The 13,675-nt window shown below is 45.5% G+C and overlaps 4 protein-coding genes across 4 annotated transcripts; 1 reads left to right on the top strand and 3 right to left on the bottom strand.

Annotated features, from left to right (window-relative positions):
- Window positions 1–245: 245 nt before the first annotated feature.
- Window positions 246–1,033, bottom strand: F5891DRAFT_965495 (uncharacterized protein; the record flags this gene model as incomplete). Its single annotated transcript, XM_041376171.1, has 2 exons — window positions 246–482; window positions 545–1,033. The coding sequence occupies 2 exons, from the start codon at window positions 1,031–1,033 to the stop codon at window positions 246–248; spliced, it is 726 nt and encodes a 241-aa protein (XP_041217464.1).
- A 4,940-nt stretch (window positions 1,034–5,973) lies between these two features.
- On the top strand, window positions 5,974–7,422 carry F5891DRAFT_140284 (uncharacterized protein). The gene is made up of 8 exons (XM_041370633.1): window positions 5,974–6,373; window positions 6,423–6,555; window positions 6,616–6,670; window positions 6,723–6,797; window positions 6,855–6,866; window positions 6,923–7,099; window positions 7,157–7,294; window positions 7,352–7,422. The coding sequence occupies exons 1-8, from the start codon at window positions 6,120–6,122 to the stop codon at window positions 7,405–7,407; spliced, it is 900 nt and encodes a 299-aa protein (XP_041217465.1). The 5' UTR covers window positions 5,974–6,119; the 3' UTR covers window positions 7,408–7,422.
- A 3,568-nt stretch (window positions 7,423–10,990) lies between these two features.
- On the bottom strand, window positions 10,991–12,460 carry F5891DRAFT_1198585 (uncharacterized protein; the record flags this gene model as incomplete). The annotated part of the gene is made up of 3 exons (XM_041368650.1): window positions 10,991–11,398; window positions 11,471–11,837; window positions 11,898–12,460. 3 exons carry the CDS (start codon window positions 12,458–12,460, stop codon window positions 10,991–10,993), a joined length of 1,338 nt encoding a protein of 445 aa, XP_041217466.1.
- Window positions 12,461–12,633: 173 nt separating this feature from the next.
- On the bottom strand, window positions 12,634–13,294 carry F5891DRAFT_1198586 (uncharacterized protein; the record flags this gene model as incomplete). Its single annotated transcript, XM_041368651.1, has 2 exons — window positions 12,634–13,035; window positions 13,091–13,294. The coding sequence occupies 2 exons, from the start codon at window positions 13,292–13,294 to the stop codon at window positions 12,634–12,636; spliced, it is 606 nt and encodes a 201-aa protein (XP_041217467.1).
- Between the last annotated feature and the right edge of the window lie 381 nt (window positions 13,295–13,675).

The raw sequence follows: 13,675 nt of genomic DNA on the forward strand, positions 1-13,675 counted from the left end.
TTACAACAATGGGCAGCCAGCCAACGACACGACCACCTCCTAGGGCAGTATTACTGTTATGAATATGAACCGGTAGGTTAGCGATGCGCGCAATGATTGGATAGCCTTTTTGGCTCCCAAATGACGATAGTTTACTCTTGTCCGCATAGAGGATGAATGCCAGTGGTTTTGCATCGGGCGGAAGCTGCGACTACAATTACAACAGTTTTGTAGCATACTATTAATTTAAAGAAACAAACAATAGATCAAATGTCGAAACATACTTGTGCCTTCCAAAACGCATCGGCAGTCCATGGTTCATTAATAAAACGTACAAATCTTTCTCCGTTGAATTTTGAGAGACATTGAGCATCAAATACAAAATGAGGTGCGAGACGTTTGTCTCGCAACAAGTCAAGGACCCAATCCCAGAGAGGGCGGTAGTGCATGTCGAATTTGCGCACTTCATTTCCGAGGGGAACAGACACTGCATCGTTCTGAAACTATGCACTAATGATCAGCTTATGGTAATGTACTAGTAGTAGCTACACAAGACAACACTTACTCTAGTATAACGTTGCGAAGCAAGGTCCCAGAGGGAGCGGACTTCATCATGATTTTGCAGTGTGAACATGTCATTGCCACTAGCAGATCGATGTATGAGATTGATAAGGCGATTGGTTTGATCCTTTGTCATCGCAGCTTCGAGTGCAATCTCTGCTACTTCGAAATCAAGCCGTGTGCGGAATGGCTCCCATGGCGAGTCGTTATGAGGTACATAGTCTTCTGTTGGGCAGCTGCAAGAGAACTCAGAGAAGCGATGCACAGTAGAAGGAATTTGGCTGTGAGGATGATGCTCGACTTTGATATCGTCAAGCTTGTGTGCAGGCTGATTGAGATCAGGATTGGACTCGTTGGGACCAGGATCGGGCTCGTTGGGACCAGGATCCGGTTCGTTGGGACCAGGATCTGGTTCATTGGGACCAGGATCGGTTTGGTGGAAGTCAGGTAATGGGTCCGCCGGAGGGTATTGGCGAGGTGAAGACCCTCGCATAACTGATACTGTTAGTCTCAGTATAACACTAATCAAATTGAATCAAACATACCAATGTCTGAGTCTGCGGCCCATATCGCGGTGGCATTCACTGTGTTGCGAGAAGAAAATTCTAAACCATAGTACTATTGTTAAAATATGAGTGCTCACCTGCAGATGATTGCGCATCCTCCAAATGTTGTAAATTATTACGAATTTTGCGACGCTGCCTTCGAAGTTCTGTAAAAAAAATTATCAACCATCTATCGAGTACATCATTGAAAGACAACTGATTCGAGTGCTCACCTTTCTTTTCGGCTTTCTGAACTATGCTAACAAACTCCTCATCTTCCTGCCGTTCCCGTTCCTTCTTCGCGCAAGACCTCGAATGGGATCCTAACCCACGTGCACGCACATTCACTCCACATTGATCACATGTCACAAGGTCTGATGCTCGTTGTTTTGACTTAGGCATTGATGTCAAGTAGCAAACGAGCAACGAGCAAGCTGATAGTGATCATATAATATTAGAGTGAGAGCGTAAAGCTGCGAGTAACGGAGTGCATACCGAGGACCAAGTGTCAAAGCCCGTCAGGAATACAGACAATGATTGAGGAGATGATATGTTTCATTTAAACAAATTGGATATGCTTGGAAGAATTGTTGAGCAGAAGAACGACGAGTTTTGGATAGGGAAGACGTTTGGACTGACTGTAGACTTCGGATAGACGATGGGAGTGAACAAAAGTTGTTGTTATCGATGGTATGCGAGAGAATAAGATTATAAATCAAAGTGACAAGACGGTCCAGGGCTCAGTTCAGTTGAGAATAAAGAAGACAAATGAGACTGGAAAAGAGGCGTACAGTGTCGGAATCGAAAAAGAGGCATACAGAGTCAGAACTGTTGATGCAGCATGTGTCGCCTCGCCTAGGTATAAGTCATATCAGTAATCCGAATCAGAATTGCATCAGCATGATATTCAAACTCCGCTTAAGGCGTCGTAATGAGGTCGTAATGAGGGTCAAAATCATTTTGAGCCTGATTGTAACGCGTGACCATTATGATGCCGGTAAAAAATCTCCGACATAGTAACTCTAGGCCATTAGCGGAAGCTTACTTGTCCCTAGCTGGCTCACAGAATGTCGTCTTCGGGCCTCCAATTTACTCCGCTATCGATCAACTTGCACCCAGTGATAAACATAATACACGTGTCCAAGTACAGGGGCTACGCCTCAGGTAACGAATGTCCACTGACAAGCACCCGGGTATTATCATCCCAATCTTGCCCTGGGCCATTCCCAGACAAGTTCTCGTGAAAGCCATGGAGATGGCCAGCTCTGGGGTTATTCCACGTAGATTCTAGGGCCAAAGTCTAGGGTCAGCCAGAGGCTTCGGTGACGGCTAAATTCCACGAGTGGAGTTGCAATTTGTTGATCACATTTTCACCACCAGCCGGGGGGCGGCGTTGCCTGTCATGGGTCTTCAGGTTCAGCCCATCCTTGCGGATAATCGATAATCTTGTACACTTTCAAATCATCATGCACATGGCGGTCATGTGAGATTCTGTCAGCTGCATCCTTCCTTCCCATGTGTATTTCATTTATCATATTGTCCGTTCTGCACACCAGACTGGTTATGAGTGTTCGATTTAATCGACACTCATTTAGTGTTTTCTCCGACCAAATTACCTCTACCATTTGTTCTTTGACCTAACAGATTTCTAATGCAGTTGTCTTCATTCTGCCACTGTCTTTTCTCAGCAAATATCTTACGGTTACGGCTCTTCTGGATCTGTATCGTTGGATCATGGAGTCGGAACAGTTGAAATTTGTCACGTTGCGTCATAAATCTCACCACCGTTGGGGCAATATCAGAAAATCGTCCATGCCAATTGACCTTGCTTCGCAAGGTAACACAGCATCTGAAGCCTAGGCCAACCTGTGAACCTCAAAACAATGGCGATTCTCGGATTCTAGGCTCGATAGTGCGGACTAGGTCTGTGGTTCGAGCTCACTCTGGGCAGCACACGAGGAAACTATACGTGATGAGATAGCGACAGCCTCTATTGTTTGCCCCAATTTCCGGTGATGAAAATCAATAGGTGGATCTGCAACAAAGCGAGTCAATGAAGGCCGTTCAGGTTGAAAAACAGGTCAGCGAGTTGGTCGATGGACATGGGGGACCAAGGTCCACGGATAAACTGTGGTTTTGAACATCAAAGAAAAAATGACCGAGGGTGAATGAAAATAGTATCCGAGCCCCCTTTGTACTGATGCGTATCCAGCTCAAGGTAGACTGAATTGGACTATACGTGGTAAGATAGCCTCTATTCTTTGGCCCGATTGCTAGGGATAGGTGGATCTGCTGAAAATGAGTAGGAAGGCTATTCAGGTCAGAAATTGGATCAGTGAGTTGGTCGACGGACGGTGAGGACCAAGGTCCGCAGATAAATTGTGATTTCGGATATCAAAGAAAAGATGACTGAGATGATTGAAAATAGTATCCGGATCCCCATTGTGCTGGTGCAATCCAGCGGATTCCAGCCTAACGTAGACTGTATCGAGGAAGTATGTTGGTTCCAACGGCTGCTTGAGTAGAATGTTTTGCATTTCATCGTGTTTTCGGGCCAGTTCTGACGGATCCCTCAATTTGGGCGAAGGGAAGCTTTGATGCAATTGCGGAAGATGTAGCTTGGACATGTGTGTAGCATTTTGAAGGTAAAAGGCCTGTAGGGACGAAATAGACAAACAAAAGATCATTATGATCCTCCGCCTATATAGGCACGCGCATCCATTATGGCACACGGCGCAGGCTTGAGTTGGATGTCTTACGTTTAAATGCTGTCAGTACTCCCGAATCATGATAATAAAGGCTCAATGATGTGACTGTCAGAACTGAGCGCTGTTGGGTCTCCCATAGTCAAGCCATTCAGGACTCGTGTAAGTAAGACAATCATTGAGGAACCTGGTGGCCGTCCTGACTTTTCTCGGCTGGTCACCTGACGTTGTTGTAAGTGTAATATTGAAGGGAACGTCGATAAGCACCTTGACGGACTAAGATTAGAAGACCAGTGAGAAGATACTGCCATATATCGAAAAGGACTTTGTAACATTAGAATATAAAGCAATATACGGCCATGTAAAAGCATGGCAATCAGTATAATCACCAGCAAGAACTCGCCAGTTCACTGATTTGAATGCATCTGACGCTGTGTAGTCAAGTGTGTAGCGTGAAGTCAGCATGATACCTCAAGGCCTCACACCCTATAGATGCAAAAACTCAGGGGCAAAAACTCGTGCATTGTAGTTTACAAAGAAGTCCACTTTATGACGGCGAGGTATGTGTTGGAGGAATCCTGCGTACTATGTACTGAATGCGACGTGCCCAGTGGGCTAAGAAATCAAAAAGAGATCTCCCGCCATCAGGGGCCACCCGGGAACGTAATTTCCAGTTACTGAAGCCTTGGCGTATAACCTGAAATCGAGAAAAAACTTCGTCCATGTTCGGACGCTGTGCTGGATCCGAATCCATCATGTCCGATACTAGACCGCCCAGAAATTCTACGCCTGAGTAGTGCTGTTTTATACAAATCAGAGCATGAAAAACGAGAAGCCGCTGTTGCACCTTACGTCGAGAAACGTTTCCTGGATGGCATGTCCAAGATACCAAACATCAGTTGGGAAAGGGTTTCGAGGTTTAAAATTGTCTTCCTTGAATTCAGGTACTTCCTTATCCCCACCGAATATAGGATCTTCCAATGGGTTGGTGTTGGATGCCTCGTATTTGCGGGAGATACCAAAGTCTATGTAGTAGTATTTTGGTGGTGATTGCATGCGCGTGCGATACCTGGCTGGGCGTTTGAGGTCCTCTGACATATATTGTTCGCTTGGATGCCATGCATCTATGAACATGCAGCCGTCCATCAGTATGTTCAGTTGCATACAGTCACTACGTCCAGGTCGTGAGACAAGTCACTCAATCAACTGGGATACGCACCGGTGAGCGACATGATGCCTGTGCATAAAGCGCAACCCCTTCGAACGTAAGAAAGAAGACATCATGAATTAGTACATAGAAGCATACCTCAAATAGCTGGTGAACGCAATCAACAACTTCTCCAATCGTGTCAAAAGAGGGATTCATAATATCTCGAAGTAACGGCATGACAATTATCACAGTGTCATTGTCGGCGGGCACCTCCAAAACATCGTAAATTGGCACGCAATGGTTGGCTGGGTCAATGCTAAGAGGATGGGTAGAGAAATAGCGACCGATCTCTATCTCATAAGGGTGACGGGATATATTTATGCGTTTCAGTGATACTCGAGCGCCGTCTTGAATACGCCGTGCATCTAGCACAAGATAGTGCTAAAGAACGCATGGTAATCGATAAACACCGCTATTATCAAAACACCTACTGGTGGCACAATCCCATCCTCACAGTTTATATCAACTTTGTTGGTGTTCGTCCAAGAGGGGACCCAATCTGGACTGTAGCGACTTCGTAGCTTGTAACCCTTTTCTTCGAGGAATTTGTAGTGGCCACTCCACCAAATCTCGTATTCAGAAAGATGGGAATGAGCAGCGGAGGTTGAGGCCATCCTTGAAAACACTGCCTGAGTTGTGTGCACCAAAAGTAAAAGGTTGTCAAAGCAAACATGGACCCATAATTCGGACCCCGGCACTTCGCGGACTTCAGAACCAACTTACCGCTTGATTATAGTAGGTCATTCGCCGTGACCCCATGCCAAGTTACGTCTCAACAATTCATATACCCAGCTGAATATACATATCTACAAAGCACCCTGATATATATATATAGGGAACTTTTATCTGAATGACGAAAATGTTCTGCTGTATTGTTCTATTTCGAGGATTACACGATTTCTTATCGACTTCAGGCTCAAGCGCCAAGCATATATAACTTACTATGGTATGGCAACAGCTAGTTGCTATATCTGCACAATTTTCCTGTGAAGGAAACAAGCTTGTTATCTTTGCCCTCTGGACTCATCATCATCAATCGCTTGCACTGGTCTTTGTATATAACCAAGGAAATCAGCGCGACAGATTACGACAGCTTCCGTCGATTTTTAGTTACATACCATGCGTCCCCCAAAGGCCAGTACAACAATTCGAATATCCGCGAACTTTGGACCTGCGAGCCAATTCGCAAACTTGCCCGCGACCTTCATTCAGCTCAAGGGCCGGACAGATCTCGAAGAAGGCGACCTCTATCTACAATTATCGCTGGCAACCCTGCGAGAGCTGGCCGACTTGTTGGAACACGATCGTCTCTCAGAAACTGATAAAACCACCTACGGTCGAGCTTACACCGCTGGCAAATTACAATATGACCAGTAGGCTTTTCCACCTAGCCAAAAATGCCTTACTCACTCGCCTTCACAGGGCGGTAAAACTCAGAGACCAACTTCAAACGCAGAAAAAATCCTTCCGCAGGTTCATTGTCAACCTTTTCGTCCGCAAGTCGGATGCCGAGCGCTTTCTTAAAGTCACACATCGGGCTTATACGAGTATCAGAGTAAGTCGACTAGTCGCACAAGAGACATCTTTGAATTGCAGTTAAATGGCAATACTACAGAGGACTTCAGATGACCTGGCCAGACGGTTGCTACCAGAAAAAAATAACACCTTTGGTATGTCAGAACAACAGGGCGAGTTCCTTACTAACTCCAATCTGTTGACTAGTATTTGGAACCCCCGAGAAGTCTGCACAAGACCAAGCCTCTGATTGTGAGGAGAGTCCGCGTGATGTGGTAGAAGGTATGTATGATCTCCGCATTCCATGGCACCATGCTGAGCACAAATCTTTTTACATAGACAGTCTTTCAGGTTGGTGTAATAGCTCTTTCTTTCTCTCCGTCCATATCTCACGTGTAGTGGATCAGTCACCGATCTTCCTCCAAACAGAACCATTCGAGGTCTTAATGTAGATGTACACAATAAACAGGAAGAACATGAGCTCTTTGCGACGATTAGTCGAATAGTGAAAGTCAGGAATGCGGACGAATATGAACAGGCAGAAGAAGCAGAAGAAGAAGATGATGATGATGGTAGTGCCACTGGTATGATTTCAAAGTCATTACCTATGATATAACTCAACAGGATCTTTGGTATCTCAGTCAGAGCCTTGAACTCACAAAGCAGAGCGCCGTCCCCTAGCTCCAGCTGCTCATTGATCAATATTTTCATCAACCAAAGCGTGGTGTCTTTTGATTCAGAATCGACAGGACCAACATTGAATGTCGGGGCGAATGAAGGTTTGTCACGTTCGCTGCCGATGTCAACCCATGTGATGTTTAATGACAATATGATAGGGGACCGGTCAGCGCTAGGCCTGGATATCAATAAGCTGACGTCTCAGTTAACTTGATTTGATGATTGTGACGCGTTCGATATTATATGTCTAGTCGACAGTGTATCAGTAATGGATTATTGACTGGGCATTCGTGGGTCTCCAGTAGCTAGAAGCATTGCAATTACGTATGTACTCCCAACGTCAGTTCAAACTCCGGCAATGATGTATCACACAAGTTGTCACAATCCCAGTTTCTGTTCCGCGAGGAGTTTCATGTGGCCGGGTTCTACGTACTCTTTGTCGATCGGATTTGAAATGGCACATTGTCCTTGGCGATCCACATGTGACAGGTGTCAGGTATTTGTATTTTGACTGGGTGTTGGAAAACAAAGTGTCACTGATCTGCCACATGATGGCATCGCAATCTTGTTCCTTGTGTTATGGTCACTTCCACTTCCATCAGGAAAAAAGGTGACTACATACTAGTAGTGTTGCCGCGGCTCTGGCTTGTGGCCGGCTTTAGCCGCGAGCGGAGCTGGTAGCCAAACCGTGTATGTAGTTATAGCTTATGTAATTAGTAGTTTGGTCTAGTCTATGGAGCCGCATTTAAGGTCTTAAAGCCAGCTTTAATAATAATAATATATATATATATAATTGTATTGAAATGACACAAGTCTATGCTCTTGATATGTGGTGGTTTCTTTAGTGGTGAGATAGGATGAGAATGGATGTACTACACATGACGAGAATGTAGGGCTGTTCACTGTACTGTATACGGTATATGGCCGTATAGTGTACGTCCGTCAACCATACAAAGTTCCAACATAACCATATATTACAGTTGAAAAAAAATGCTGACAGTACAGTACGGGGTACTTTACGGCCGTAATACAGTACGGTACGACATACGGAACGAGTCTCGGCTGGCGTCAGACTGTTCGTGCTCCATGCGTTTAAGATCCTGTAACATTGTCACTTGGTGAGCGCTCTACTTTGCTAGTGAATGTGAGCTAATGGAAGAGAAGGGTACTGGTGCCATGGGATGACCCCACAACACTTGATTTTATGAGTGCCTGCGAGACATAAGCGAATCGATTTTCCTTAACAAAAGAGCAATTTCTGACGTGTCTTTGGGGGCAGATACAAGTGCACAGGTCTTGTTGCTTACTCCTCTTCCTCTCCATCTGAGCCCAACTCAGTGCACGAAGCAACTTGTTATGGTGTCGCCTGCATGTTCACTCCACCCTTGAAGTGTGGGCACAGTTATGTGAACCATATGATGAGCATCCTGCATTGAGTCAATGCCTCACGTGCCAATCTTCCTAAATTTCCCAAGGCATGGGGTGCACCACCAGAAGAGGTAGCAGATACTGGTGAAGGACTATTCTCAAGGTGGGCACAGAGGAAGTGGTGATGAGTGATGGAATTGGTTGATGGAAGAGCAATTGAATGGGCTTTGGGAGTGTGATGCCATTCAGATCAGGAAGGAGCTGGCAAACATGCCAATGAGCAATATACCTGCCAATGGATGGTGTCTGCGGGTTCCACATTACAAAGTCAATGTTCATCTCCAATTTTTCCATGGCAGACGGATTCTGGGGTGTAGAGTCCACGAGCGACCCAGGGACATATGCAAGCTGGAGCGTTGACTTGAAACCACCTCCAGCAATGCTGATCATCATGCAACTCTGGCGGAATTGGAAAAGTAGAGGTGTGGAATTTGAGAGTAGGATTGGAAGAGGTTGCAGAGAAGATGGGTGGGTGGACATTCATACGAAATGAACATTTGCCTGTTGTTCGATTGGTTGAGATGCATTGTGAGGATCAGGTCCGGAACGACTCGTTGAGAAATAAGACATGTGCCTACTGCATGTAGCGTCAAGGCATGTAGTTTATAGAAACCCATACTTACCCCGTATTATGGCTGTATACGGCCGTACAAATATGGCAACACACCGTACTTTGTGGTACAGATATGGAGACCATATTACAGCCCCATACAGTTCAGTAATACGGTGTATGGTGAGCAGCCCTATGAGAATGTACTACAGAAAATTGGTAGTGGGTGATAATAGAAACAAATTTACTGGTACAGCCATACAGGCTCGTGTTTTGGGATACCTGGTGAAGATGAAGCTAAAATGATGCAAGCCAGACAGTCCTCCATACCTGGGGGTGTTGGAGGAGATGCCATTGATGATGACAATGTGGGTGGTGTGATGTATGGTGCCAATCACTTAGACACCACTACTTTTGTGCAAAGTTCCCACCCCCTTCAAAAAAAATCGGATGTTTATATACTCTTGTAGAAATGATCCTTTTGATGAGTAGAGTAAAACTACAAGAGGGATTTTCGATTGGATCAAATTTGAGCGAGAAAAATTTTCATCAAGATGCTGATTTGGCCACATGTAGAACTATGACCCCCCATCAGTTGAAAGTACATGCCACCGTCTCAGGAACATGTCTATGTGACTTATACTTAGTAGAACTAAATTGTTTGACCTGAAATTGAGCATCTTTCATCTCCAGGCCTGTCCAATATGCCTCCATCCAGTGGTGCATGTGATGCTCCCACAGTCAGATCGTACTGAGCTGCACAGACTGCATTGCCAAGGGCATATTCTTTTTCAACATCTCAAAAGTGCCGTCACAGTTGTCTCGGAGATATTTCTTGACCTTCCCCCAGAAATATTCAATGAAATTGAGTTCGCAGTGGAACTTCAGCAGAAAAATGCAGAGATGCTCAGCTTTTTCAATGGATTCCTGGATATGGGACTTTTGCTGCTGAAAATCCAGCTGGAGCTCGAGGATCCGCTTGTTGCAACAAGGTGTTGCATCAGTATTGCACTTGGAGGCACATTTTTCATGCAGCTGAGGTTGATGGAGGCCTCGTTCAACAAGGACAGTCTTGACTCCTTTGGGTTCATTTGGGAATTGTGGGTGATCCAGAGGAAACACCATGTCCTGTTCGACCTGGATGCCATCGCACATGAACCATCCATTTCGCATGGGAGCCTGCTTCCCTGCTGGATTGATGTTCATGCGAGAAATGAGCAATGCATCTTCAGCATATGCGGAGTGCCCCTGTGAGTTATCAATCAGGAATAATGCTTGATATCCTGGCCCGTGAATGCGCTCAAATGTTGGGATTATTTTTTTGTTGAGCTGAATCATATTGAATTTGAGTTCAAATCAACACTCGAAGCAATACAAAAGCCCCCACCTGCTTAACAAACATCTCACCATTCCAGTATCCCTTGTGATTCTTGCTGTACTCCAATGATTCACCTGTGTCCACCAGGTGTCCCACTGTGGAGCAGATTACATCACTGCGATGGAGGCCACGGCCCACCCCTTTCTTTCACAACTTGAACTGATCTTCAAATACCCAGTATTTATCTGTTGCGTCATTTGATTGTGCCATCATCTCATCATGTGCACAGAGAACAAGCTGCCATTCCACAAAATTGCAATTTGGGTCCTTGAATTCTGTTTCAACATCTCCGACAACATAGCGAACCAGACGCCGCTCATATTCCTTCATCATTGGCAAGAAATGCTCTTGATGATAAGAGACAACATCAGGCTGGTCATGGCCATCAAAGTAAAGGCCTTTTCAATGGGACATGTATTGAAAACCTTCTCGATGCAACCATCAGCGAGCAGTGACAAGTGAAATTCCACGTCCGATTTTGAGGTGAATTTGAGGAAACAACTCCAGTTCCATGTAATGCTTCAATCCACGGGGCATCTCATCGTTGACAATGGTGTGAAGGTATTTTTCTGCTTCTGAGGGTGTCAACTTGCTCTTTGAGAACTCTGCCAGCTTTTCAGGATTGATTGCCCACTTGTTCAAATGAACATAAGTGTGAAGCTCAGCAGCTACTGCTGGGTCATCAAGCAATGAATACACCTTGGCATGATGACCAGTCAATGAACGAGGGAGCTCCCGTTTGGTCACCCAGTTATGGGTCCAGCTGCGCAGTTGATGGCTGCCCCAGACAGCTGCGAACCCATGACTTTCAGCAGCACATTCAGATGCTTCAATTGAAGAGTGGCCTCTCTTCACAATGAGAGCGAGATGGCTTTGAATGGTATGTGTTCATTTTGCTTGCAAACCATCTGGACCACTAACAAAGTTTGTTTTCTTCGACTTCAACAGCTTTTCAATTGCCTCCAATGCCACATGCCTCTCATCTGCACGCCTTTCCTTCGCATTTTTCCACTCCATGCGAAAAGGGATCTCGAGCTTGCGCCGCTTGAGCAGTGGAACAGCAGGCAAGCGGCTGCTTACACCTCGACTACTTCCTGTAACTCTGTATTCATCCTCGTGTTCACTGTCAGTATCTGAGTCAAAATGATCCTCGGACTCGTCGGAAAGGTAACCAGAAAAATCGACTGCCAGTGCACTGTGTGTATGTGTATTTCGTTCAACATCGGACATAGTGTTTGAGTCTTTGGGTACACACCACTGCTGCATACATGCAACCTGTAGATTGTCTCTGCTCATGTATGTATCAGAACACATTTTCAAGTCGCAAGCTATTTGAATTGACACATACAAAGTCTTCATCTTTTTTCGGTGTTCAGCTTGGTCTCGGGCCAGCTTATCCCTCCGACGCCAAGAATGATCTGACAGTCCATTGTATCCCAGCAATCTATTTTGTTCCACCTTCCTCCAAATCACATTTGTTGTTGGCTTCGAAATGATCTTGAACAATGTGTCAGCCTCATCTGCTGTCAACTCAAGGGCTTTTGAATTGGTGTTTGCTGTGAGTTGCCTTAAATTGTACTCCAAATCATCTCCCTCAAGCTCACAGAGGCTTTCACAGTCTGACAGAGTACTTTCTGAAAATGTGTCTGGTTGGTACTCAATAATATCATCATCTGACCAACAGCTGACACCACCCGTATAAACACAGTCAGAAAGACATTCGAAATCCAGCTCTATTGGACAGAATTCAATGTTGAAGCTTTCAGGTGCCTCCGCAGCATGTGTTGGGAGTAGTGGAGATGGTTTTTTGGTGGTGGGAGTGGAATTGCTATGTTCAGATGTCAGAGACTGAGTTTGCCATTGTGCTGCTCTTGCACGGGCGGCAGCAAGCTTCTTGTGAGAGGTGGGCATTGAGACTGGTAAGGGTGGTTATATTCACAAACATCTGTGTATGTGTCTCTACTGTAACATGAACCATGGGGCACTAAGATCAAAGGAGTGGTGTTGGAGGATCCTCGTGCAGTCGTGAGCTTAGGGTTAGGGTTTAAGTTTTCAGTCACTGGAGGTCAGTTTGGCCACTGCACCTAAGTAGTGGTCTCTAAGTGATCCACACCATAGGAAGAGCTGGGTGGGGGGGATTTTGGGATACCTGGTGAAGATGAAGCTGAAACAATGCAAGCTGCGCAGTCCTCCATACCTGGGGGTGTTGGAGGAGATGCCGCTGATGACGACAATGTGGGTGGTGTGATGTAGGAAGAGTTGGGCGGGGGGGAATCAGGCTTTGGCAGTGAAGGATAACAATGACCATATGTAGGTGTAGGTGCCAAAGTGGCTGGAGGAGGCAGGAAGAGATTTGTGGTAGGAGGAGGAGTTGTCTGGGATGATGAGGGAAGAATGTGAGAAGGGTAAAGTTGTTGATGTACCAAATACTTCTTGACCATGTCCTCGAGCTCCCTAAACGTCACCGGATCCATATTGAGCTCCCACTTCAGATACAGACACATCTCATGCTCCGTCTAGCTGGTTTTGTGCAGTTGGAACATGCCCTTCATCTGGAGTCTGAGAGAGGGAGAGGCGGGTGGGTGCAAAGAATGATGGAGGGGGATAGATGGGTGGTGTGATGTAGGAAGAGTTGGATGGAGGGAAAGCAGGCTGTGGCAGCGAGGAATAATGATGGCCATATGTAGAGATAGGTGTCAAAGCAGCTGGAGGTGGTGGGGAGACATTGAGAATGCATGAGAACATAAGAAGATTAATAACACACCTTGTAGTTGAATCCATAGCTCAGCTGAGCAATTTGGATATACAAACTATCTGTGAGACAACTTGTGGTGAGGTGAACATGCCATGCATCCGAGTAGTGTGACCAGCTCATGAGTGTAGTTGCATAAGAAAATCTCAAGTCTAAGATGCCCGCCGGCAACTAAATTGAGCGCCCTTTCACAGGGCCAAGAATAACTTACTAAAAGTAGAATTTATTGATCATGTGGATCATAAGCATCAAGATAAGAGTCAGTGCCCAGTACATTAAACCTGCCACCTTGATGTATGTATACCCAATACATTCTGAAAGGCACCTGGCCTTCTGCCCGAACTTCTGCTTCCATTAGTTTTTAACAATTCGAT

Source organism: Suillus fuscotomentosus, assembly GCF_016647785.1.
Source record: "Suillus fuscotomentosus strain FC203 chromosome Unknown F5891scaffold_157, whole genome shotgun sequence".
Taxonomy (NCBI): Eukaryota; Fungi; Basidiomycota; class Agaricomycetes; order Boletales; family Suillaceae; genus Suillus; species Suillus fuscotomentosus.

What these genes read in the sequence shown, in the direction of transcription:
- F5891DRAFT_140284 (XM_041370633.1), top strand. Translation starts at nt 6,120, where the DNA reads ATGCGTCCCCCAAAGGCCAGTACAACAATTCGAATATCCGCGAACTTT. An exon ending in GGGCTTATACGAGTATCAGA is followed by an intron (nt 6,556 to 6,615) that starts GTAAGTCGACTA and finishes GCAATACTACAG; the next exon opens with AGGACTTCAGATGACCTGGC. An exon ending in AGAAAAAAATAACACCTTTG is followed by an intron (nt 6,671 to 6,722) that starts GTATGTCAGAAC and finishes TCTGTTGACTAG; the next exon opens with TATTTGGAACCCCCGAGAAG.